The following is a 26,454-nucleotide window of genomic DNA, read 5'->3' on the forward strand; positions in this document are numbered from 1 at the left end:
ATGTATACAAGGAGGGTAATTGATTGCAATAATCAGATTTTCAAAAGTTAATTTGTTGTTATATTTAGTCATTCAAAAAAGTTCATTAATTTCTTTTTTGTAATAAAGGTTAATAATGAACATAGGTAAAATAAACTTCCAATTCAATCTTCTGTAAGATTAGGGAGTCCTTATTGAAACCTTTTAAAAAATGGTTCTTTGAAAATTAAAGCATTGGGCATGTTTGTTTAATTTTTTTATTCTTTAAAAAGCAATTTTTTAATAAAGTAGTTCTTTTATGTATTTGTCTATTTTTTTAATTAAAAATCAGTTTTTTAAAAGTAACTTTTTTAGAAATATTTTTTTTTAAGTTTATAAACAAAATGGTCATATTATCTTGTTTGCTCAATGAACCTGAATTAACCGGAAATCTAATATAGTGTTGGGATACTTTTGATCTTGAAAAAAAAAGATGTTATCATGTTAAATCCTTTAATTTTTTTCCCCATTATTTTGTTACATGGACTAATATACAAACTGAAAGCTAAAAAAAAAAAAACTGAAAGCTACCCTAGTCTGATTTTGCAACCTACAGGATGCACGTGAAGGCTGCAACCCAAAACCAAAATTATTTTTGGGAATTTCTTTACACACCCAGCATTTATCTTGTACACCCAGCACTTTTTCGGTTTTTCCAAAATTACTCTTGCTAATAAACGGATTCTTAATCCGTAAGAGTAAACTTACGGATTTGTAATCTATAAGCTTATAGATTCGTAATCCATAAGAGGCTTACTTGTAATGTGTTTTTATTTAAATTTTATGTTTTTGGTCTTATTACAATTAATTTTGATCTAATAATGTATTTTTTTTACATTAATAAATTTTAAATAAAAATCATAGGTTTCATAAAAATTTATATATGTAAAAAAATTAATTATTAGATCAAAATTAATTGTCACAAAATTGATTATGTAAATTTACATTGCATTAAATATACATTTGAAATTTTAATGTTATATATAATGATATTAATTATTTTATAACATAATTGACCTATTAGTTTAGTTGATTTGAGTGGTGTTAATAATATGAAAGTCATAAGTTTGAATGTTGCATGGGCCATGAATTTTAAATTAATTTGTAAAATATTTTTTTATTTTTTTTTTAAAAATCGTATATGAACATACGGATTGCCAAATCTGTATATGACTTAAAAGTAAGCTTCTTACGGATTATGAATCCATAAGCTTACTCTTATTGATTATGAATCTATGAGTCTCTTACGAATTACGAATCCATTTATTAACAGGGGTAATTTTGAAAAAAATGAAAAAGTGTTGGGTGTATAAGAAAAATGCTGGTGCACTAAGAAATTCCCATTATTTTATATAGCTCTTTGTCTCGTTTTGTTGGAACAACTTCAGCCCAGGAATTCATTTTACCGACATTATTTGCATGTTTGATTTTATTTCTTTTGTTCTGATTTTTTTTTTTTTTTTGTCACAAAAGAAAGGAACCTCGTTGGCTTTACATCAATTTGGTTGAGCAAGAGATTCGGTCAAAATTTTGACGTGTCCAATATCATCGTGGAATTGTCAGTCATTTCTATACTTTTTAAAAGCGTTCTGATTGGTATTTGTCTTATATACAATAAAATACTTTACTAAATACTAAGCAAATAAATATATCCAAAACTTGAAAAATACCTAGAAACATAATTTTGAAGAAAAGTTCATTTTCAAAATAATACCGAAGATAGACAAATAAACTTTGGATTAATTAAGTAATAAAATTGAAATGAACGTTATCAAGTACTAATAATGTAACACACGAATCCACCGTGTCATTCAGCAAACCATTTAGTTCTACTAAGCTGGTGTACTATGTACACGTTACAGGCAGTACAAAAAAAATGTACACTTTAAAGGAATATATAAATTATACTTAATTAAAAAAACCTTTAAAGAAAATGCATAAAATCATAAACTTTTTTTGTGTGATAAAAACGGCTTGATACTGCATGTGAATGTTACAACGATCTGAACTAAGTTGACACATCGGAACCATCAACCAAAAGCAGCACAACTAGAGTATTATTAATAAAAAGGAAGCAGAATAACAAAAGAGCATGGAGGACAAAGCCAAACCCATCAGAGAATCAAAAGCAAAACAAAACGACCTAGACCTCTAATTAGGTAAAGTTTGCCTATCATTTTTTATAACAAATAAAAAAAGAAGCTTCATATGTGGAATCAAATCCCACCTATTCACAGAAGTACTGTGAGTGTGAGTGACTAAAATATTTGCACATGTATTCCCTTCACGAAAAATGTGTCCAACGAGGAAGCTAATGCCTTTGGTAAGCTTGATACAACTCTTCCACTTGTTTCTGATACGCCAAGGGGCCATCAATGCATATTTAAAAGCTTGAACCACCAAAACCGAACCACACTCTAGCCACAACTTTCTCCAACCCTTTAAGTGAGCAATCTCAATAGGCAAGATGGCTGCCATTAGTTCAGCAAAGAAAGCAATTTGACCACCAAGGAAATTAGCATTGTGATCTGAAATTTCTTTCCACTCCCAGAATCACATATGGACCAATAGACGTAAGTGATGGTAGCCACTCTCTAACGTCATTTAGTTGCTTGGAGCAAGGAGAGAAAAGTGAACAAAGGGTACTATCATGATTTTAAATATCGGTCTGCAACCGCAATTGCGCCCACAACATCAAGGTATTTCGACTCACCGCAACAATATCTGTGGTCACATTTTTCCGCAATGTAAAGGTTTTCTGACTCACTGCATCCACAATTGCAACCGCAATTTAAAACCATTGGTACTATGAATTGAGAACCTGTCAAAAGAAGTTTGTAACTTTCCCTCAATCCATTCCCAAATTCTGGCAGCAAACGAACACTGCAGAAATAAATGGTCTGCAGATTCGGAAGCTCTATGACACAGCTCTCATCTTGAGAGACTGCAACAACCCCTTTTAGCAAGATTATTCAAAATAGCACGCCACAGGACGAGATTTTGCCGGGGGATAGCAGGGCTGCCATATCATTTTCGCCCACGGCAAGCCGCTGTTGATTATGAAGGAGAAGGCTTCTTTAAAGCTGGAAGATCCAGAAGTCGTGCCATGCCAAACTAGAAGGTACTCAGCCTCAGAAAACTGTGGATGCTAATCTGATTGATTTCCGCAGCTAAAGCAGGGGCCCTTTGAATGAACCATTAAGGCAGATTCCATGAATGATTTACAATAAAATCCGCAGCTGGAGCTTTCAAAGAGAGACCAATGCCGTAGGGAAGGTTCAAAGAGGTCACAATAGATTGGGAAATCCTATTATGTTGCCAAAAGTAAATGTTTTTTCCATCACCCAACATCCATGAAGAGTTCTGATAGATGGTATTCAAAAAAGTGTTTCATGCCGGCCCATAAGGATGAATTTACATAGCCACGAATAACAAAGCTATCTTTGAATAAAATTATAACCATTGATTGTGAAGAGAAAGATTTCATATTCTAATTTATATATATTTTACTTTATTTATCAGTATTGCAGTCTTCTTAATTCGTTTTTCGAGTCGGTTATTATTCCGCATTAATTATCAAAATAGGCCAATGCCATGCTGCAAATGCTAGATACTCCAGGTATTCTATTCTATTTTTAATTGAAAAATACAAATGCGAGAATGTAAAATTATGGATAAAATTGAATAGAGTTTTCCCTATCCATCCACACAATCGTAATCTTGTTTACTTAATACCTATTGGTATTTCTCCCTTTTCTAGTAAAATAGACGATGTAAATGAACATGTTTAAAAATTAATGTCAGATGTAGCTTTTACAACATCAAGACTCAAGTAAACCAAAAACATAACAAATTTGAATACTATGACACATTACCCAGTTGATTATGTTCTAAGATACGCAACCAATACAATAGCCACGATAAGGTGTAAAAATTGCACGGGAAGACCTCACACCATTCAACTCTTGAAAGAAATTCAATCATCGACACTCATGAGGAAAATGATTGTAGCGCTCTATCAAAACTTTCTTCAGCTGATGATACCCGTTTGACCAATACATGCTCTGGGTGAGAAAGTTTCAGCTGGCTGCAAAGCAATAATACAAGTCATTCATTTGTCAAAAGTCCCCTCTGATAATTCGAGTGAAGATTATATTCGACACAGTGAATACTTACCCAGATCAACAGAAGGCAATGAAAATATAATGGGGAATTCAACCAATCAATAAGAAATAAAAAGCTTTATAAAACCCAAGTCCCTCATTAAAATTATGTAGGAGATTAGCAGTAAGAGTTAAAGAATGCATCCCTTTGACAGATTGTGCAGATTGTTCCCAGCATGGCTTGAGAGCAAACATGGTTTGGTTCAATATTATTTAACCCTTTAAACTGAACAAATGTGTATATACATATATTTCCAACATGATACACATTTTCTATAAATCATATTACAGTTCTGGGCTTGTCTCTCATATTTATATAATTGATGTTAACTTTACTAATTACTATCATTATTAAATGATATGTTTAGAATGTCACAACCAACAAATTCAGCATTGATAAGGTTTGACACTCCAAAGAAACATGGAGGGGAAACAAGCCAAACTGAGAACCATGGTGTGGTTTGGATTCCAATATATGTGATCCATGAAATATTGTTTGGTTCAATATTGAATTCATATAAATTCTAGTACTATATACTCCATGGCTTTAAACAACAGGGACTGAAGGCATGCTTTGAAAACATTTAAAACAAATTGCTCCATATGTGCTGATCTTGGAGCTTCCATTTACCAAATACTATCATTTAACACTTAGAGCTAGACATGCTTTTTAACAAGTGATATAAAAACACTAGTTAGGAAGACCTGACTCATCACAAGTTCATAGAACTGATTCAGAATTCAACAACACTTTCTCAAGGCAACTAAAGATTCAGCCAGCCCATGCAGGACACTACATCCATGTTAAGATATTTACATTTGACATACAATGAAAAATATTATACTTGATGATTGGAGCATAAAACGGTTTTGGCAGAACATGTCCTGAGTGTTTACCTGAATGATTTGTTAGATGGTTTGCCGAGATGAAGACAGCATACAACTAGATTGGCTAGAGTTTCTGGATCCCTGGCATCCTGTATAAACCACAGAAACATTTTCACCACACACAATTTTCCTAAACAGCAAATCACCCCATCAAATGCCATTTTAGTACAACAGCTTAAAGGTTTAAAACCAAGAGCTAGCACAAAGTAAACGAGGAAAAGATTTCATTTCAGGACACGTTGAATTTAAAAAGAAAAATTATAAACATAAATTCACTTTCTACCCTATTTTCTTCATATCTCCATCTTTTCTATAATATCACTTATCGCATCTGTCACTTTTTTTTTCTCTCATCCTTTTCTTTTTTCTTTCTATCTCTCTCTTCCTTCACCTACATACACCCCAAGATGGTGTGTATGTATGTTTATCATATCTCTTTTAAATGTTCTAACAAAAACACCGGAAGATGAATAGTTGCAAAATGGAAAGACAACTGAGATCATTTTGAACTTAATCAAATCACTCAGCAATTTCAAATCTTGGACAAATGTAAACATGATGCAATATCAATTGTATTGTCAAATCCATAGAAGTGAATGATATATACACATGCAAAACATGCCTTGTTAAGAGCTTCAACCAAAAGGGTCTCAGCTTCGTCGAAGTTGCCCATGTGCATGCAGCAAACAGCCTTGCCATTCAAGAGCAAGCTGGTGGACTGATACCTCTCCGACAAATCCTGGAAGATCAGATACGCCTCCTGGATCTTCGACCCACCCTGATCCACCACCATCATCCAATCAATCAATCAAACACACACCAAAATTCTTCATCACTTTTTCTAGTTTCTAAGTATAACAATTATTAATTAATTACTGAATACCACAGCCAAATTGAGCCAAGCATTGGCGAGTTGAGTGAGAGTGTGATCCTCATCAATCTGCTGCATGATCCGCAGCTGCCTCTCTGCGTAATCCGACCTATGCATCTTAATAAAGATCTGAATATTCAACGCGTGCCTGTAAACAAACAAAACACAACACAAACAATTACAATAACGAAACTAAAACAATTTTAAAAAAAATAGAAAAAAAAGAACAAAAAGGGGGAATAATAATAAAAATTATACAGTTCCATGGTAGGGGGAATAATAATAAAAATTATACAGTTCCATGGTTCCACCGGCGTTGGTGTGTTTGAGGGCTTCATTGAAATCATTCTCGTGGAGGAAGACGAGACCGGCGACGAGCCTCAGCGTGGCGTTGTTTCCAATAGCGGGATCGGCGAGCCACTCCTTGAGACTCGCGATGGCGGAATCCTGCGAGATTTTAGGGTGAGACGAGAAATTGAGGAGAAAATGAAGGATATTTTTTTTTTAAATTGAGGGAAGGTTTTAAATATCGGTAGCGTTGCGGTTTCATCGCGTTCATTGATATCGGGGCAAATCGCGGACAAATACGGTCCCAATTGCGGTGGCGGACAGTTAAAAAACCTTGATGATGTTGCGGCACAAATCACGGTGGCGGAGCGTTTTATTAAAACCTTTTGAGGGCAATTTTACGATACCTTGGTGTCGGGAGAGGAGAAATAGAGGGCGAGGAGTTTGACGGCTTGGAGTGGTGTGGGAGCATCGTCGTGGATCTCGGAGATGACGAACTGGAGCTGGCCGAGGGCGATGTAGCAGCGGTGGACGAGGGTGTCGCGCTCGAGGGTATCTTCTTGGGAGAGGTTGGCAACGTCGCTGCTGTTGATGGCGGCTTGGTAAGCGCCGAGGTAGAAGTTGTTGCGGAGGTTGAAGAGGTGGTCCGGTGTAGCCATTATCGTTTCTGATTTTGATTCAGATCTCAACAACAATTCACAAACACACGCAGATTCAGATACAGAAAGTGAGAGAGAGAGAGAGAGAGAGAGAGAGAGGCAGTCTTATTGTTTGGCGTTGTAATTATTCTGGGCTGCTACTGGGCTTCTTTGCCGTTGATCTAATGCTCTTGCCATTTACACCTCAGTTTTCTAAGTACATCCCTGCACACCCCTTTCTACCTCTCAATTACCCATTATGCTATTTTTTAAAAAGAAATACACTCATTTTACTTTCCAAAAATGTATATCTAGAATTACATATACTTATTTTAAAAATGTATCTCTGGAGCTATGATTCATATTTCTAAAGATATACTTCTAGAATAGACATATATTTTTTCATAAAATATCACCTTAGAATTAAGATGATTGATGAGAAATAAAAAAAAGATAAAAGATTATCTTATATCCATTTTTGTTAGTCTTATTTTCATCTTATCATTAGTGTTCTTTAAATCCAATCTAAAATCTTATCTTTATCTTATCTTTATTATTCTTTAAACCCTAATTTTAAAATATCTTCATCGTATATTCATTATATAATATCATGTTTTCACCATTATTATACAACATTTTTCGTATTCCTTCCTATGGCAATGCATTTTAGGGTATATTCATCACTAACTTCATATATTATACACCTTAGTTACAAAGCAAAGCTTTTGGTGATAGTTTCTTTCCTTTAAGTGTATTCATCTAAGTCTACATCAACGTCAATGATCTAGTGTCAATGATTATATGAATCATAGTTCTAGAGATATATTTCTGGAATAGATATATGTAACTTTGGAAATAAATTTTTGGAAATCAAAAGGGGTGTACTTCTTTAAGAGAAAGGGTATAATGGGTAATTAAGAGGTAGAAAAGGGGTATGAGGTGAACTTAGAAAAACATAGTGTAAATAGCAAGAGCCTCGATTTAAGAGACAGCCTTGCAATGCTTCTGGGCTATTATTGGCCTTGGGCTCAAACTTAATCCCTAAGCCAATCTGGAAGTTGCTATTCTCACTCCTTAGTTCTATTTTCACCCCCTAGTTTTTCAAAAGCCTATCCACCCTGACATCATTTCTTCTCACCTCCACTTCCCTTCCACTTCTCTACCCGCTAACTTTTGTTGTCTTCTTCTCCCTCCATTTTTTCTTCACACCCCACCTCCTACATTTCCCTCCCCTTAATTTAATTATTTGTTAATTTATGTTTTTTAGTTTTAAATATTTGTTAATTTTTTTTTATTAATATGGATTTTTAGTTAATGTTTACTAAAAACAAATGGTTTTTTTGTTAATTTAAATTTTAAATTTTATTTTGGAAAAAAAAAAATAATAGGGGTGGGAATTTTTTCATAGAAGGAAAGCTTTTTTGGAATTTTTTTTGGAATAAGTCAAGGACTTATCACACATTCCTCTCAAAATAGACATATTGTATACTGAAATCAGACATATGAATCAAAATTTATGCCTAGTCAAAGAAATCAACAAAAACACGATTTTGTTGTATATTTATACAACAAAATTGGGTTTCCATTGCATATATTTGGGGTGGAAAAAGTAGAAGGGAACACATGATTTCATTATATACTTTTACAACATAATTGTGTTTCCATTGCATATATTTGGGGTGGAAAAAATACAACAGAAAGACAATTTTATTGTATACTTTTAAAATAGAATCGTGGTTCTGCTACATGTGTTTTTTCACCCCAAACATATACAACAAAAATATGATTCTGTTGTACACTCATGGAAAGTAGTGAAAAACTTTAAATATGATTAAGTCTTGGATCTAGGATTAGTCTCATAGTTGACTCAAAGGATGTAGGGAAACCTCAAGTCTCGCGGGGAGCCAATGGTCCTAATTTATTTTCATTCTTATGTGACTTTTACTTTTATATAAGCATGCTTGTAACTTGTAAGTTTTTTTTTCTCCAGAAAGTGATAGAGCCAGGAGACACCCCAAACTAACGAGTAGGCCACCAATGGCATGCTAAGGTTGTCAACAAAGGCCAACTCGGAGAATTACTACATAGGCTCGAATTATAAGTAATTTCATCCAATTGCAACTACTCAACTTGACCTTAGGTTCTATGGGATTTCTCTAAGGAGGGTTGTCCACCAAGTGAAAAAAGTCGAGTCAAAGGGAATTTTAACACACAAATATGAAAAAGGTGAAATTTCATATCGAATCTTTAAACACTCATGTCAACCTACATTCACAACTTTGGATGCCTTAATTCAAAGTTTCTACATGTTCTAACACATTCTCACATGTATATTTACTTATTTGGGTTAAAAATAATTTGTTTTTATAAAGAGAAATGTTTGTTTCTAATTCTTAAAAAATTGTTTTCTTTTAGTCCCTTATTTATGAAAATGTAAGGTATGGTCCTTATTGCTAACTCATTTAACTGAAGTAAAAAAGATGACTACATTTAACATATTTTTCATAAATAAAAAATTAAAGACATGTTTTTTCAAAAAACTAACATTTTTCTCATTTGCAAAAACTAAAAACATATATTTAACCTACTTAGGGTTAGATTCTATGTTAGGCACAATAATGCTTTAAGTAAAATTCTTTTTAGATATTGCAAAAGTTTGGATTAGCTGAACAATGGATTAGCTCGTGTTTGCATGCAGTTCATGTCATGTATTTTCTCCTGCAGACATCTTAGAAGTTAGAACCGATCGATTCAAGCATTTATTATGTGAAATTGCTTTATACCTAAATTTGGACTTGCATACATTTTTTCTTTAGAGGTAGTAGAATTTAAGTGTTTAATGCAAAATTAATTAAAATTGTACTAGGTTTAGAACATTAAAAGAGTTTTTATACACTCACACACGAGACATATGCATGCATAGATAGAAAGTCCTTTTTATGAGAGTCAGAATAAATATTAATGATTAAGATTACAACACACAAGTTATATATGAACTTTTTAAAATGATTATATAACTTTAAAAACCTTTTAATCTTAATAATTCATCTATAGTTATACATTACTAATATGTTCCTCCCACTCTGATAAAAATAGCTTCCAGAAGTTCTTTTACTAATTAATTGATATCAGTATCACACGATGGGCGTATGAATCTGCATACGGTACTTTCATTTGAACTCATGTAAATAAAACAACCGACACTTGGATGAAGCAGTGTGTAGTCAAGGAAAAAATTAAAGTTTAGAGGATAAAATAAAGTGATTCAATACTCATTTATCATGGATAATTTTCGGCAAATACAAATTTAAAGAAAATTGACCTAGTTCAAAACAGAGAAAGCTTGTAAAAATACTTACATTTGCCTCATTTCAAAGAAATAAATAAAGATTTGAACTTGCAACCTATTCCTACTCCACTTGACCAATCCCTTTGTACAAGTCTGTAAACACATATATGCATGATAATTTTCAAAATCTAAAATGCATCACGTAATCATATAAGGTTATTGTTATCTATTCACTTCATTTTGCAAAAATTCAACCGGATAACACCCTTATGTTCAAGGATCTTAAAGTGGTTTTTTTCATAGAACAGACTGTAACCTATGTAAATGTAAATCTACATGATTTGATAAAATGCAATGTGATTAAGGTAAACAAACCAGCCCCCAGTCCCATCCAGTATTCATGGTGATGATAGAACCATATGGGAATTGAAAGAAGAGAAAAAAAGACAAATGAAGTTTCATGTATACAAACATTATAAAAACACATAGCCCTAAGCTTCCTTTGCTAGCGTTGATACAGTCACAATTACTCATTTCTTTGGAAAGGGAGGATGAAAACGCACAGGCAGGCAAAAAGCATAATGGAGAGAAAAATAAGAGGGAAAAAAAAAAAACTAAATACACATTCATGTGCAAAGCAGAGCTATAAGCTCTGAAGCCTAACCCACTATATCTGCAGTTAATTTGTCCAAAATGTTCAGCCCAGTCTGAGAAGCAATTACAACTGTGCATCTGCATTACATAATAATAGAAATAAATAAGTTGAATAGTCGATATTTACAAGCAAACCACTTTTTGAGATTCTTTTTGTCTAGAAAGAATATTAACAAAACCAAGGCAATAACTTGGTGAAACTGTGATGTTTTAAAGTGAGCGAGATGTTGACCATGGTTGCATTTGAATTTTACTCCTTGGACTAATAAAATTGGTGCACCTATAGACAAACAATAACTCTAAAACGAAAAGATATTAAAAATTTATACTCTTTGCATCTCTTTTGGTCAGTTAGAGGACATAATTGCTGAGTTCTTAACATTATTTGAAGCATATGTCAAGCATTAGTTTTTATTTGAATACTGGCAAGACTGAGAAAGATAAATGAAATTGTCAGAGTGAATCATTTGATGTTTAATGTGGTATACCTTCTGATGAGAGTTTCTTAACCAATTTTGAGGAACATAGTAAAATAGGGCATTAGATAAAAAATTGTGGAAGAGAAATATTGCCTGAATCCCAAAATCAGATCAGGTTTAACAGAAAATCATTCTCCCAATCATTTCAAGTACAAAGCTGTATCAGATATTTTGATGGAATGGCCATCTTATCTTTAGTTCAGTTCAATCAGAGTGACTGTCAACTACTTATTTAAAAGAGTATAAAAGTTAAAGAGAGAAAACTAACGGGATTTTAGAAACAACACCATGGTCCACAACACCATCAACTTTATCAAGGCTTTTTGCTACTTCAGCTGCAAGTAATACTAAGTCAGTGGAATGGACCAGCACATATACTGAGGTTTATCACTTGAAAGTTGAAACAGGCATCACACTTGCAGAACTTACCGAGGTTTTCTATTGGAGATGTAAAGATAACATCAAGAATATTATGTCCTTCTTTGGTGACTACTGGGAAGTCACCTCCTAGTGGACCTGCTTGCCCTATAGATGGTCTTCTCCAGACCTTCATTTACAAAGAGCCATGATAAATATAATCACAAAATGTAAATAATTTCTTGATAAAATAATTAAGAGAAGAGAATGAAGAGAAATATGAGGAGCATAAGAAAACCTCCTTGACCAAATAAAAATAAAATACAGGAAACATATGAAGAGTACACGGCTCAAAAGAGCTTTACAATCCCTTTATAAGCCCACAATATAAACCAACCCAGATTAACCATGTGTTGGCACTCTAAAAGAAGTCAAGAAAACAACTCTGCCCTTAAAAGATGGGAAGGAAGAAACTCCTAACCAAAAACTCTGGCATTATGTTCCACTTTTGTAATTCAGCAACCTTGTTATGTCATTGCTTCACCTTTCTGGATAACAGGATATGGTTTTTAGAACCTTCTTGTTCTTATTCTAGTACATCTTTTTTTTTTTCTTTTCCAGTTTCTGATTCAAAATCCCACTGTTCAAAACCTTTTGATATCTAAGTCCTGGAAAGTTTAGTTTCTCAAAAGGGTAAAGGCTTTTGTTTGGACTATGACACTTTTTAGAATTAATATAAATTATCTGTTACAGAATTGTAGGATTGACAAGGCTATTCCTGTTGATGTCTGTATCATTTGTTTTCTTCAGAGACAAATAATCTTCCTTTAGCATTGTGATTGTTCAGTTCCATTAGCAACTTTGTAATTGGGTTTCTTTTAACAATTTTTAGAATAATGAATATGTTTGACTCCTTTCATCCATTTCTGTCTATTCACTGGCCAGGGCCCCAAAAAAGGGTTTTGCATGTGGCTAATTGCTATGGGGTACTGCTGTGAATTTATAGTTGCTTTTGGGGATAAACAGCGATTTTCTTGTCTAGAGAAACATTATAATGAAGAAAAAAAATGATTGCTTACTAAACAAAGGGAGTATTTATTGATCAAGTGAACCAAATAGGGAGGTCCCAATAACTGCATCATTGTATTAACTTACTCCTTTGATCCTCTTGAAAGCAGGGTAATAAATCTTAAATCTTGCTTTAATTTTGATCCACTGCTTATTGAAAACTTTATTACACTATCATCCTATGATGTGTTGCCATTTCACCAAAAGAGTATGACCTCTCATGTAATTGTAGTCATAATCAAACTCTTTTGATGTGCCAACAAATGATTGGATGGTAGTGTACAAAACTTCTGCACAGAATAATAGATCATAACTAAGATGGGATGTCATACAGGAAAAGATAGGATCAATAAGGAATGAATATATAAGAGAGAATGTTAGTGGCGCCTATTGAGGAAAAAATGGTAAATATGGTTAGGACAGGAGAGAGAAAGACTATAGAAGCCCATTGAAAAAGGTAGAGGTACAGTGGCAGACCAAGAAAGACTCTTATGTGAAACCATTGAAAAAAGATCTAGAATTAAATAGCCTCTCCAATGAATTGGTTAAGGTAAGAACACAATGGCATGTTTGATGCATGGAGCCAACCCCACTTAGTGGCAAAAGCTTTGAATTGTTGTTGTTGTTGTTGTGGAACATTACAAAATCCTAAATCATTTAATAGAAAAGCCTCTACCGAGTTACATACAGTATCTATACACATCAGTTATCAACAAAGAAAACTGTATCAAAATATCATGATCTTTAAAACAAATAAGGAGATCTTTATGTCATAGTCACTTTTTGGGTTGGTAAGCAAGCAACCAGATAAAACATTCTTTATTATATTCATGTGTAAAAACTCAGCAAAAGAGTAAATGTAGAGTGAAACCTCAGCATCACCCAGAAACATATCATCAATCTCTTCAGCAATTGTCATCCAGTTGAGCTGCAACAAAAATTGAGTATTAAAGACAGATATACACAAGAAAGAATCAATAAACTAATATTTTGCATAGCTGCTTACAGACTGAATTAAAACTGGAATAGAACCTTCCAGACCTCCTTTGTACTGGTTTTCTTCGATAATGAACACACATTTATTGGCAGAATTTATTATAGACTGCAAACAAAAGAAAAAGGGGGGAAATTAATTATTAATACAAGATAATTGATCGTCACAGAGAAAAACGGTATAGAAACTCACCTTTTCCTGGATTATGGATTCCCCACCTTGCAATTTCCGGCGCCCAATGATAGCAACAAGTGTTCCTTCTTCTATAACATCAGCATCATCAAATGCAAAATCAATCTACAACAGAGTAATTGCTAATGAATCTACACTAAGATTTATTTCAGCTTTATAAAAAATAAAACCAAAGATGCACAAAACATCAAGACAGTCCAGCATTACTTTTTTTCCTTTTCATTTAATTTCATTGTATCAAAAGATTTCTTCAAAGTTATGCATATAAGATAGAGTTTTTTTTTAAAATATTTTTTGGAAAATTTTCACCAGGGATTGCAAACAAGGCTTCCTATTCTTCTAAAAAATCTGGCAAGCATCCAAGAGCCCTCTAAAACAAGAAACACTCAGCATTAAAAGCAAAATGTAGAAGCTGACTATTTTTGTTCATACTTGAGAACTTCCTTGGTAGGTATCCAATGGAATCCCAGCCTTTGCTGCCTCACTTGCACTTGAAACAGACCTGCATAAACCAATGCATCGATGTCAAGTGGTTTGGTGGAATTTACATCTTGACCAATACTTGCATTTAATAGAAAATTTTCTATATATCAAGGAAGTAGTCAAAATTCAGAAAAAGATAGTTTAACTTCAACTTTAACATAGCATCATTTTTTAAAATTAAAAATAACATAGCACTTTAGCTAAAAGGGAAGAAGAAATGTAAGGAGGAAGAGCTCACATGGGAATCCCTACTATATCCTTCAAATTACCAGTGCGAAGCTGGCTACCCAAATGCTGAATGGCCATACCAGAAGCATGACCAGACCCCAATCCTACAACCATGCCACTTTTCACGTATGTATCCACCTACCAAACAACAAAACATGTTTACAAAATTCAGTCATCTCTCCCAATAACACGGACAATTATCAAACATAAAAAATGGGGTATTTGAATCTTAACAAATACACAATTTTTGACAAATATATACACTGTAAAAAAAACAAAGAAAAATTCTTGACATAGGCATAATCGCTATTGAATTGAAGTGAACTTTTTTCCCCCTTACATGCATGCAAAAACCAAAAGAAGGAAAATTTGAAAGAAACTTAAAGAGCACACAGTGCAAACAATGGGAATCACCAATCATTAAGTACGTTTCACCATTTTATCAACTGATTCACACAAAGTAACCAAAAGGGGTGTTGGAAATATTATCAAAACACAATTTTGACAAATATTTCAAAAATCTACAAAAGAGAGCATTATTAAAGTTGTTAAATTGGCATGAAAAACCAGATATTGATCACAATAAGACAAGTGCAATAAAGTAAACAAATTTTGAAAATTGCAGAGAATGGTATCCATGAATTCATAGTTAATACAGTGTGTTGCGCTGCTCGGAGGAGAGCAGAGCTGTCATCGAGACAGGAGCGAGTCACCATCCTCAGAAAATTGGGTCTGCATCTTCTTCTGCATACTAGAGGTGTGTGTGAATGCAGAAGAAGCCTTGTAGAAAATGATGATGATGAAGCTACTGAAGCCATTGCTCTTCAATTCCCACTCTCTGCAATTTCATCAAAGTCTTTGCTAGTGATAATGGATAAGGAACTATGGCCACTCTCCTGATAACAGCAAAGCAATTTCACACGATTTTTTTTTTCCAATTCTTTTTATTTGGCAATTTCATCAAAATAAAATATGATGAGTATGTTTGGCAATTTTTTGTTTTTATCAATTGGAATCCAAATCAGATACTACCACTTAAGCAATTGAACAAATCCTTGTTGATTTCAATTTATCTTGTCAATTTGTAACTTTTTTCATGCATTGTTTAAAGTAGTGTTTTAACTTATATTATTATTATTAATAATTCCTCAATATTTTTTATTTATTCTTTTTAATATTATATAATATTATATTTTTTCTTCTAATAAATTTCTTCTTTAATAATGTAATTTTGTATAGATATATTTTAATTAGTATTCATAATACCCAATACCCATACTTTACACGAAATAATTAAAAAGTAAAATGTTAAAACATATTATATATAAATACTAGAGCATGGACCCGTGAATTTTGTTACTTTCTTATATTACTTAAAAAAAATTCTAAAAACCAACTCAAAATTTTAAACCAAGAAACTTATTCATTAATAAAAATAATAGAAGTTAATTTGACTAGACTATTTTTTAAAACTTACATTTCACGCGCTATCTTGAAGTAAAAAAGTTTTTATAAACAAATCAAATTACTTCACAGAACAAGATGTATTTAGAAATATCAGAGGAGTCTAAATCAAAAAAGTATTAAAAAGAAAATAAAAAATCATTATTCAAATTTTATCTTTATAGTATATGTTTGGATGAAGGTTAATAAAATTAATTTTGAATAAAATTTATGTTTGTAAAATTGATTTTGATTAAAATTAATTTAAAAGTCTTTATATTTGTGTTTGAATGTTTTTATTATAAAATTAAATTAAAAATAAAATTCAATATAAAAGTTTGATTTCAACGCCGTCCATAATTAATTCTAAAACAAAAATTAATTCTAATTTTTTTCTCGAACTTATAAATACATCCAAAATCCTTCCTTTTTATTCATGAAGCTATTGCGAACAAAAGTTTATATTATATCAATCTAGTCAAGCTACAACCAAACCTTTCCTCGTAGATAAGATCGGTCGCATGTATCAAGCCACATGGTAATATTAAACAAAAGATACACAATCTATTAATCTCTAAATCATTTAAAAATTTTCTCCTTTTTCCTTTTTCTCTGTCTGCCTCTGCCTCTCTAATAATAACATGTACTCAAAGTCAAAATCATGTAAAGACAGAACAGGAGTAAAAACAGTCATTGCTTGAGTACTTCTTTTCAGATGTTGGTAATTTGTATGTCATAATTCGAGTTTAGGCCAAGCCTATCAGAGTTTCAGCAGCATTCATTGCATTGGGAAGATCTTGTTTGTTTGCAAAAACAAAGCACTACAGCATCTCTTAGCACATCCTGTCAGTGGAAACAAAAATCCAATTATACATATATACACACACGTACCTCATTCAGCATCGTGTGCTACTCATCTTTAGTCTCACCAGCCACGATTGTGATCATTGCTGTCTATCACAAGAATAAGCCCTTGTGTGTTTTGAAAGTAGTGTCTCCACAATGGTCAAATCTGAAACCAACCCCATGCTACTGAATTATTCCATATTACATCAAGAAGCACTTCTTGTATCTTGTTCACGACTAAGGCTTTCGATAAATTTTGTAGGAGAGGAAAATAACAAGGTAAGATAAATTAAACTTCTCTTATAAGTTAAAATTAGTTTAGGCAAGTTCTTTCATCTAACTTTTGCATAAGTTAATTTTAACTTTGAGAGAAAATTAATTCATTTTTTATCTTATTTTTTCTTATAAGTTTTTTTTTTGTTTGAGAAGTTTATCTAAACCCACGAAGCAATTGCTAAATTTAAAAGATGGGGTAGTAACTAGTAAGGTACTTTATGATATGAAAGTAGCAAATCATAATTTAATGTAATCTAGCAATCACTTTTACAAAAATATATAACTCTGGCGTTTAATGTCAGAGTGCCATGATCTTGCAAGAAACCTTGCCCTTGTAAAAAAAAAACATAAACGGGGCATCTTTGCAGCTCAAGCATAACACTTTTTGTTTCATACTTTTATGTTTTATACAATCTTTCATGTCACTTTTCTAATTGGAGGGTTGGTTTCTTGTGTAGGAATTGGACTACTTATACATCCTTATACAGTATTCTAAATTATAGAGCTTCTATTATTCTACAGCACCACTTTTATGGTTATGGCTATAAGATAAAATGGGAAGTGTTGGACAAACTTTTTATCAGTGAACTCAACAAGTTGTAGTTTTTATATGGGGTTATCTCCACAAGGCAAGTAGTTAGAATTCAGAAGAATGTTAAATTTCAAAAGCACTCAAAAATCAAATGAAAGAGAAATTATCAACAATTTTACATGAGGTTGTCTCTTTCAATTTATCTTTTAATCTTTATTTCTAAATTAAATTTTAACATTTATTAAATAAATTATCAACCATTAAACAACCTTTTATCACAATGTAAATTATTTGTCACAAATCTAATATATAATATATTTAAAAATATCTTTTATTATAAATTTTTATTTTTGAACATTAGTGCAACATATATATCAAATTTTCTAATAATTAATTTATATAAAAAAAATCTGATTGAACACATAATAGAGTCTCATAAATTAATTATATTTTTTTAATCCACAAGTACTTCAATTATAATATATTATAATTTATAATTTATATATGTAAAAATATTTATTTATTTTAAGTTTTTAGTGATATAAAATAAATATCTATGTTTCATTGCACGCACAAAAATACCAGTTAAATAAAAAAAAAAAGATACCATAGTTTTGTATTAATTATGTCTTTGGATGGGGTAAAAGTGAAAATCGTTAATTTTCACTGACCGGTTCGCAAAATCTACCGGCAAAGGTTGGTGAGTAGTTGGAAAACGGAGCTTCAGAGAACGATCAGGAGCGTCCAAATAATATTAAGCGGACCCACAAGGACATGCGACGATCACAGCCGTCCCTTAGCCGTGATTTCCCAATCAGCTTAAATTCCACTCCTCCATCTACATCTTCATTCTCTTCAACCCTAACCCATTTGCATTCAACAAAACCAAAGCTGCCTCTGCTTATTCCTTTTCTTGTTTACACAATTTTTTCTTTCTCAGATACACACAGCACCACCACCACCACCACCACCACCACCACCATGCCCTCTCATTACTAACAACACACCCTCATAGATTCTCACCCACATAACCTAAGGTATGCTTCGCTTTACACTATTCTCGTAAAATAATTCTAGTCTCATTGTTTTATAGGGTTCATGGAGTGTGTTTTATTTCATCCTTTTAACTTTCTTTAAGGAATTCATGATTGTGGATTGTGTTCGTCGTGTATTGAACCGTCAGATTCTGATTGTGTTAGATTAAAATTCAATCTTGCTAGGTCTGTAGGATTTAAATGTTGTGTTTGTGTTGGATTCTGAACAATGTTTTTGATTGTAGAGATATATAGATATAGGAATTCGTTATGGCGACAGCGGAGGCAGCTTCTGCTGGGCTTGGTCCCAGATATGCACCTGATGATCCTACCCTTCCACAACCGTGGAAGGGGTTGATTGATGGCAGCACTGGTCTTTTATACTATTGGAATCCTGAAACCAATGTTACGCAATACGAAAAACCGACACCACCAGTGCCTTCAGGCCCTGCGCCGAGCTTGGCACCTATACCAGGGGCTCATACAGTGCAGCCTGGTGGAAAGGTGCAGCAGCATGGGCAGCAGATGCAGCAGGTGCAATCCTCGCAACAGCAGATGGGTCACCTTACCCAACAGCATGGCCAATCTATGCCACCGCAGCAGCAGAGTCCCCATATGGCACAGGTCACTCAGCAGCAGTCCTCTCACGGTGCTCAGGCAGCACAGCAACAGAACCAACATGGGCAGAAAATGATGCAGCAGCCTCAAGGGCAGCAAATGATGCAGCAGCCCCAAGGGCAGCAAATGATGCAGCAGCCCCAAGGGCAGCAAATGATGCAGCAGCCCCAAGGGCAGCAAATGATGCAGCCTCAAGGACATCAAGCCAGGCAGCAAATGATGCAGCCTCAAGGACAGCAAATGCATCGTCAGATGCCGCCACAGGCGATCCATTCCCAGCATTTTGTGCAAGGAATGCCTCAGGATCATGGTTCACACATTGTACAACCACAAACACATCAATTCACTCCCCAAAACATGCATTATATGTCGTATCAGCAAAATGCAATTACATCCAGGCAACCAAACTCCCAGCACAGTCAGCCAAACATGGTATCACCTGGGCAACCTAACTCCCAGCAGGTTCAGCATAACATGCACGGTCAGCCCTTTGAAAACCAACAAACAACATATCCAAAGGTAGAGGAAGTGGATTCTAAAAATGGAAGCCAGGTTGGACATTCGCCATCCCAGTATCCACAAAGGAGTGCCTTGCCCGTTCAGAACAACCAGAACATTCCTGCCGAAGTTGGTTCTGGTCAAGTACCTAATGTAGGTGTCAATGCTGGCCAACCACAACAATTCAGGGCCTTATCTAACAGTATGCAACAATCGCCCTCTGGATCTGATTTATATTACCAACATGGTCCTAACTTTCATAGCCAGATGAGCCCAGGAATGATGCATGGTCATCCATCCAATGTCCTTCCTTCTGGCCAAAAGATGGGTCCCGAGGATAGCTTACGTGTTAGAGCAGGGAATGAATATTACTATAATTCTAACAAAGATATGGCAACAATGGGTCGTCAGCAGCCAGATATAACTCCAATACCCATTCCAAGAAATCAGCAGGTACTTTTTTTCTTTCTAGTATGATGTTTAACCATTGTTTCACTTTTCAAACTTTAACTAATTATTGTATTATTTGTGTTGGTATTTGATTGCTAGAAGGATGTTTTAAAGTTGTTTCAATGCTAATAAAATGTCATTGACTGTTTAAAATACTGATTTAACATATGGAAATCTCCTTCAGGTCCTCACTACCTTCTATAAAAAAAAATTTTAGTGCAATTGCTGCAATTAGTGGTTAGCTGAAATACATCTTCCCCTCAGAATACAAAAAAGTAGGAATAGAATAGCTTGGGGAAGTGGAAAGAAAAAATCTATTCATTTTAAATGACTTTTATACCCTTTAATGTAATGGTCGGTGGATAAGTTGATGGGTATACTATACGTGTCATTGAGCGCAAGGAACTTATGGTTTTCAATGGTGAACTTCTTAATAATATGCCATATTACTGCAAAATAATGCCTTTGCATTGATAATGTAAAACAGTTTTATACTGTCATCCAATCATAAATCACCGTTTGAATTACTTTAAGATAATTATTTTAAAAGTCAATAGACTTATCATACATGGTGGGTTGTGATTTGATGATTGTGTAAAACTTATTACACTGTCAGTCCACTTGAAATGTTTGAGTATGAAACTATGCACACAAAAAGGATCCTCAGCCTTAGTTTGCTGATATATATATATATATATATATATATATATATATATATATATATATATATATATATATATGAGAATTTACAGATAGTACAAAAAATAGTTCATGATGATGGCTACAGCCTAGCCTATGGTGACAGATTGCAGGACAGCTTCTAAGAGCTTCCACAAGCTTCTACAACAAGCTAGAAATATAAAACATTATTAAACAACAACTTTAACAAGTCCATAACCCCTTTTCTCTTTTTCTAATGTTGATACATTTTTTTGCATCTTACCTCAACGTTTTAAACCTCCTAGTGCTTTTAAGGTGCCTTTCATCTTTGACTACTTCAACACTACTTTGTGTTGATAATGCATGTTTCAAAGCTTCACCTGTCTTCATCCCTTCTTTTATCCTTTAATTTTAAGTTGATTATTCATTATATCCTCCCTCCCAATATTGGTTGTTCTTTATCCTAATTTAATATTTTATGATTATGTAAAACATTATTGCAGGATATGAGGATTGGCAACACTCCTTTTCAAAATGTAATGCCAAGTGGAAATGGAAGTGGTATTGCTGGGAATGCTGTGCCTAGCATGTTTGTTCCTCCAATAGGAGGACCTTCACCTCTCTCTACTAACCCTTTAATGAGGCCTCCTTATATGGGATCTTCAGATGCTACTGATCTCTCACCAGCTGAAATTTACTGTCAGCAACATGAAGTTACAGCAACGGTCGGTACTTTTATTGGAAGTGGTGTATGAAATTTAGTTCAGTATCTTAGTACAGATAGCATACAGACCAAGCTTTTACAAGACCCTAGACATATTTGATTTTATGTTTTAGTTGTATCATATGTTGCAAACAATTAAGATGCTTCAAAATCAAAACTGAAAACAAAGCCTATCTTTGTTCATATGTATGTATGTATGTATGACATGATCTGCTTTCGACTGTTTGAGCTTCTCAAGGTATATTGTGAGTTGTCAGATGAACTGCCTGGTTGTGGTTCTATTGTTTTTATTTCCTTGTAGAGTGTCCGACTTTATTTTAAATTTATATTTCTTGTATATCTTTATATTTTCTTTACATCAATATTTATGTCTTACTGGACAGGGTGACAACATTCCACCTCCTTTCATGACATTTGATGCTACTGGGTTCCCTCCAGAGATATTGAGAGAGGTAAGTTTATTGTTCTCCTGTTATGTGGAATTGTATGCATTGGTGCTTCCTAGGAAAGAAATGGTTTTACTCCTTTTCCCCATTTTTTTAATTTAAAATTTACTTTTAAACTTATCTATTTTCGCTTGTCGCAGGTGCGATATCTGCTCCAGAGCAGGAGCATATGTCGTACGCTGCACTGCTAATCTGCATTTGGCACAATTACACGTGCAACTATTATCCTGATTTTTGGAGCCTGCAAAAGGGATGGTTGGAGCCTTTCTTGGGCATCTTCTATAAGGGTGGATGGCCCTCCATTCTTCAAATTTCTGTGTGACCCGGGATTTGTTGCTTATTGGCTCCGCCTCTTATGTCTTTTTTGCCTTTTTTAATTGCCTCAAGTTGCTTCAGTAAGCAACCATAACCTATGGGTCCTTTAGTTTTTTTGTTTGCTAAATTATCACAGTTGAATGCAATTTTGTGTTTTCTGAATCAAAAGGCATTGGATTTGTGCACCATTCATTGGTCTGATTGCTGCCATATACTCTCGTTTCAGATATATTCTGCTGGCTTCTCAAGTCCAACACCAATACAGGCTCAAACATGGCCTGTTGCACTACAAGGTAGAGACATAGTCGCAATTGCCAAAACAGGCTCTGGAAAAACATTAGGCTACTTAATGCCTGCCTTCATTCTTCTTAGACAGCGATGTAACAATTCTCTGAATGGCCCCACTGTCTTGGTTTTGGCTCCAACACGTGAACTTGCGACACAGATCCAAGATGAGGTCGTCAAATTTGGTCGATCATCACGAGTCTCTTGCACGGTTTGTCCCAAGTGTTATCTCTTCCTTTTTGTTGAGTTTTAGTCTATTAGTGTTTGCCTTAATCCTTTGGTGCATCTGTTGATTTCTTTTCCCTTTGCAGTGCTTGTATGGTGGAGCACCTAAAGCCCTTCAACTAAAAGAGTTGGACCGGGGAGCAGACATTGTTGTTGCCACACCCGGTCGGCTCAACGATATACTTGAAATGAAGAAAATTGACTTTGGGCAAGTTTCGCTCCTTGTGCTTGATGAGGCTGACCGAATGCTTGACATGGGTTTTGAGCCTCAAATTCGTAAGATTGTGAATGAGATTCCACCACGCAGACAAACTCTCATGTACACAGCAACCTGGCCAAAAGAAGTAAGAAAGATTGCTAGCGATCTTCTTGTTAATCCTGTCCAGGTTAACATTGGAAGTGTAGACGAGCTTGCTGCAAATAAAGCTATCACACAGGTATTTAATTAGTGGCCATTCATTTAATCAAAATAGATAGTACTTCTACTTTTATCTTGTTTTGTCAATACTTTGCAAGCTCAGAGTTACTAATTTGATCCATTTTGTGTTCATTTTTTATGACTTGCAAATGTTAGCTTCTTCCTTGTATTTATTTATGTATTATATTCTATATCCAAATTTCCATTTCAGGAGTACTCGTCAAAGTTAAAAAAAAAATTCCAAATACTGAAATCTTGGTTAATACAGGCTCTTTTGTACTGATACAGTGATACTATTTAGCTTTACAATTCAACTTGATCTAAAAGCATCTTCTCTTTGGTCATTGCAATCTCTTGACCTCAATATGGCTATGTGTATCTTCCCTGTTCTGCATCTTCTCTTTGGTTACTTTCCTAAAAAGACTGAGCCCTGGTACAACGGTAAGATTGTTGTGTTTGTGACCTTGTGGTCATGGGTCAAATAGGCTACACACGTCTGACCTCTTACCCAGACCCGACTACTGTTGGAACCTTATGCACCGAGATATGTAAGATGAAATATGCATTTTACCTGTTTTTGGAGGAGGGGGAAATGTTGTCACATTTAGTGCACTTTGCAAGCATGTGATACTTTATAGAAAGGATATTGCAAGCATTATATTTCATTACAGAAAAAAATGCATAATTGCTTACAGAAGTTAAAATACAGCCTGCTAATGTGAATTGCTTTTTTTTTTTCTTAATTGTCGTTTTCTAGGATATGTTTGTTGTGGCTTATTGCATTATCTATTGAGCTTAGGTCTGGTTGTATTCATGGAGCTTGTATCCTGACTTTCATTTGCAATCAATTAAATAATCCATCTTTACTTCTCTCTTTGACTGAATTAACTAATCCATCTTTATTTTTCTCTTTGACTGAATTTACTGTAATATGTTCCAAATGAAGAACAATATTTTTGTTTTAAGTTTCTTGGTGACTTATATTCTTTTTTCCCTTGCATATATGTAATTTGTAAACTGGCAGTATGTTGAAGTTGTTCCACAAATGGAGAAACAGAGGCGTTTGGAGCAAATCCTCAGATCCCAAGAACGGGGTTCTAAGGTCATAATATTTTGTTCCACAAAGAGGTTATGTGACCAGCTTGCTCGTAGTATTGGCCGGACTTTTGGGGCTGCTGCAATTCATGGTGACAAGTCTCAAGGTGAGAGAGACTGGGTTTTAAGTCAGTTCCGGACTGGGAAGTCACCAATTCTGGTTGCTACTGATGTTGCAGCTCGTGGGCTTGATATTAAGGATATAAGGTTAGCCTGTTTGTGTTTGGAGTGCTTATACTCAAGCATATAAGTGAATAGGTCATATTATGAAATCTTTTATATGACTTTTGCATGTGCTAGATAATGATGTTCCTTTTATTTAGTACGTTGTGACCTTAGCTTTGTTTGGGAGTTGTGTGATGATGCATTGTAGTTGAATTTTGTGAATTTTCCATGATACAGGGTGGTAATAAATTATGATTTCCCCACTGGAATTGAGGACTATGTGCACCGTATAGGAAGAACTGGAAGGGCAGGTGCTACTGGAGTGTCATATACCTTTTTTTCTGAGCAGGACTGGAAACATGCAGGTGATTTAATCAAAGTTTTGGAGGGTGCTAATCAGCACGTGCTTCCAGAGTTAAGGCAGATGGCTTTGCGTGGGCCATCGAACTTTGGAAAGGATCGGGGTGGGGTGAGCCGGTTTGACTCTGGTGGTGGTGGTGGGCGTTGGGATACTGGTGGTCGTGGTGGCATGAGGGATGGTGGCTTTGGCGGTCGTGGAGGTGGCATGAGGGATGGTGGTTTTGGTGGACGTGGCGGTGGGTTTGGGGGACGTGGTGGTGGCATGAGGGATGGCAGTTTTGGTGGACGTGGCGGTGGCTTTGGTGGTCGTGGTGGCATAAGGGATGGAGGTAGCGGGCAAGGTGGGAGAGGTGATTTCTTTCCTGGTAGGGGCAACAGGGGTAGAGGATCTGGTGGCCCTCGTGGTGGGCATGTTGGTTGGGGTAGGGGTGAACGTGGTATGGATGACCGGTACAACATGGATGGGCGTGGACAAGGTCGTGGACGTGGAAGGTTTGACAATAGAAGAGATGTTTCATATAAAGGTAGAGGCAGAAGTTATAGTCGTAGCCCTGAAAGAGTCAGAACATGGGATTATAGCAGAAGTAGCAGCAGAAGTCGTAGCAGAAGTAGAAGCAGGAGTTGGAGCAGGGGCCGTAGTCGAAGCCGCAGCTGGTCTCGTGGTCGTAGTCGTAGCTATAGCCGTAGTATTAGTCCACGTCGTAACCGCAGTCGTAGCCGTGGTCGTAGTTACAGTCGTAGCCACAGCCGCAGCCCCAGTTATGATAGGCGTAATAGGTCAGATCAACAACTTCCTGATCAAAAGGATCTCAGGGCACAGGAAGTAGGAACTTCAGATCCAAGAATGCTTCCCGTGTCTTCTGGTTCTGGCTCACAAGGGAATTCCTTTTTGGGAACTGAACAAGTAGAGCAGCAACCTGTTGTTAGTAGCACTGATGCAGGTAATCCAGAAGCTGTAGCAGACCTTAGTCATCAATCAGCTTCTGATATTTAGAGCCCTGATTCGATTCTTTTCTTAAAAGGCATTCTAACCTTTTGTCTTCTGAGTGGACTGGTGGTCATGTTAACCTTTTTCCACTTTTGTTTAAGATTGGCTTTACATGGCGATTACCTTATGGCAAGAGGTTCATTCGGGGGGTAGTGGTGTAAGAAATTTGAGTGAACATTCTAATATGATATGCTTCAGCATTATTGAGTGAGAGTTGTTCAATGGGTAACACAGGTGGTTAATTTTGATCATTTTGTGAATTGTGATGGCTCATCAAGCTTATTTGCCAAGGGAACATGCAAATGTTTGGTTGGTTGAATTGGAGGGCATTATTTAATATTTTATATGTCGTATTAGTTTTGGAATTGGGATAAACAATTGTAGCGGAATCAATTATTGTTTTGTACTAGGCTAGAGTTCAAAGTCACCTGTCTCGGGGGTTATTATTGTTTAATTTTTTGCCTTT

The 26,454-nt window shown here is 34.9% G+C and overlaps 3 protein-coding genes across 4 annotated transcripts; 1 reads left to right on the top strand and 2 right to left on the bottom strand.

The window, feature by feature from the left end:
• Positions 1-3,679: 3,679 nt before the first annotated feature.
• Positions 3,680-7,045, bottom strand: COPE1 (epsilon1-COP). Of its 2 annotated transcripts, none has more exons than NM_001249986.1 (6): positions 6,636-6,945; positions 6,236-6,387; positions 5,953-6,088; positions 5,692-5,847; positions 5,079-5,158; positions 3,680-4,105 (listed from the first exon to the last, which is right to left on the bottom strand). In NM_001249986.1, exons 1-6 carry the CDS (start codon positions 6,885-6,887, stop codon positions 4,009-4,011), a joined length of 873 nt encoding a protein of 290 aa, NP_001236915.1. In that variant the 5' UTR covers positions 6,888-6,945; the 3' UTR covers positions 3,680-4,008. The 2 variants fall into 2 exon arrangements, with proteins under 2 accessions (NP_001236915.1, XP_006597069.1); XM_006597006.4 differs by having other exon boundaries at positions 3,793-4,105; positions 5,956-6,088; positions 6,636-7,045.
• Positions 7,046-10,618: 3,573 nt separating this feature from the next.
• Positions 10,619-15,582, bottom strand: LOC100783936 (probable ribose-5-phosphate isomerase 4, chloroplastic). The gene is made up of 9 exons (XM_003546248.5): positions 15,267-15,582; positions 14,621-14,748; positions 14,332-14,401; positions 13,900-14,004; positions 13,720-13,815; positions 13,585-13,641; positions 11,718-11,835; positions 11,557-11,623; positions 10,619-10,887 (listed from the first exon to the last, which is right to left on the bottom strand). The coding sequence occupies exons 1-9, from the start codon at positions 15,426-15,428 to the stop codon at positions 10,815-10,817; spliced, it is 876 nt and encodes a 291-aa protein (XP_003546296.1). The 5' UTR covers positions 15,429-15,582; the 3' UTR covers positions 10,619-10,814.
• A 2,964-nt stretch (positions 15,583-18,546) lies between these two features.
• On the top strand, positions 18,547-26,415 carry LOC100806371 (DEAD-box ATP-dependent RNA helicase 40). The gene is made up of 8 exons (XM_006597616.4): positions 18,547-18,744; positions 18,987-20,310; positions 21,471-21,692; positions 22,075-22,143; positions 22,679-22,948; positions 23,049-23,399; positions 24,405-24,682; positions 24,878-26,415. Exons 2-8 carry the CDS (start codon positions 19,012-19,014, stop codon positions 25,992-25,994), a joined length of 3,606 nt encoding a protein of 1,201 aa, XP_006597679.1. The 5' UTR covers positions 18,547-18,744; positions 18,987-19,011; the 3' UTR covers positions 25,995-26,415.
• Positions 26,416-26,454: the final 39 nt, after the last annotated feature.

The sequence above is a fragment of the Glycine max genome, chromosome 15 (assembly GCF_000004515.6).
Source record: "Glycine max cultivar Williams 82 chromosome 15, Glycine_max_v4.0, whole genome shotgun sequence".
In the NCBI taxonomy this organism is placed as follows: Eukaryota; Viridiplantae; Streptophyta; class Magnoliopsida; order Fabales; family Fabaceae; genus Glycine; species Glycine max.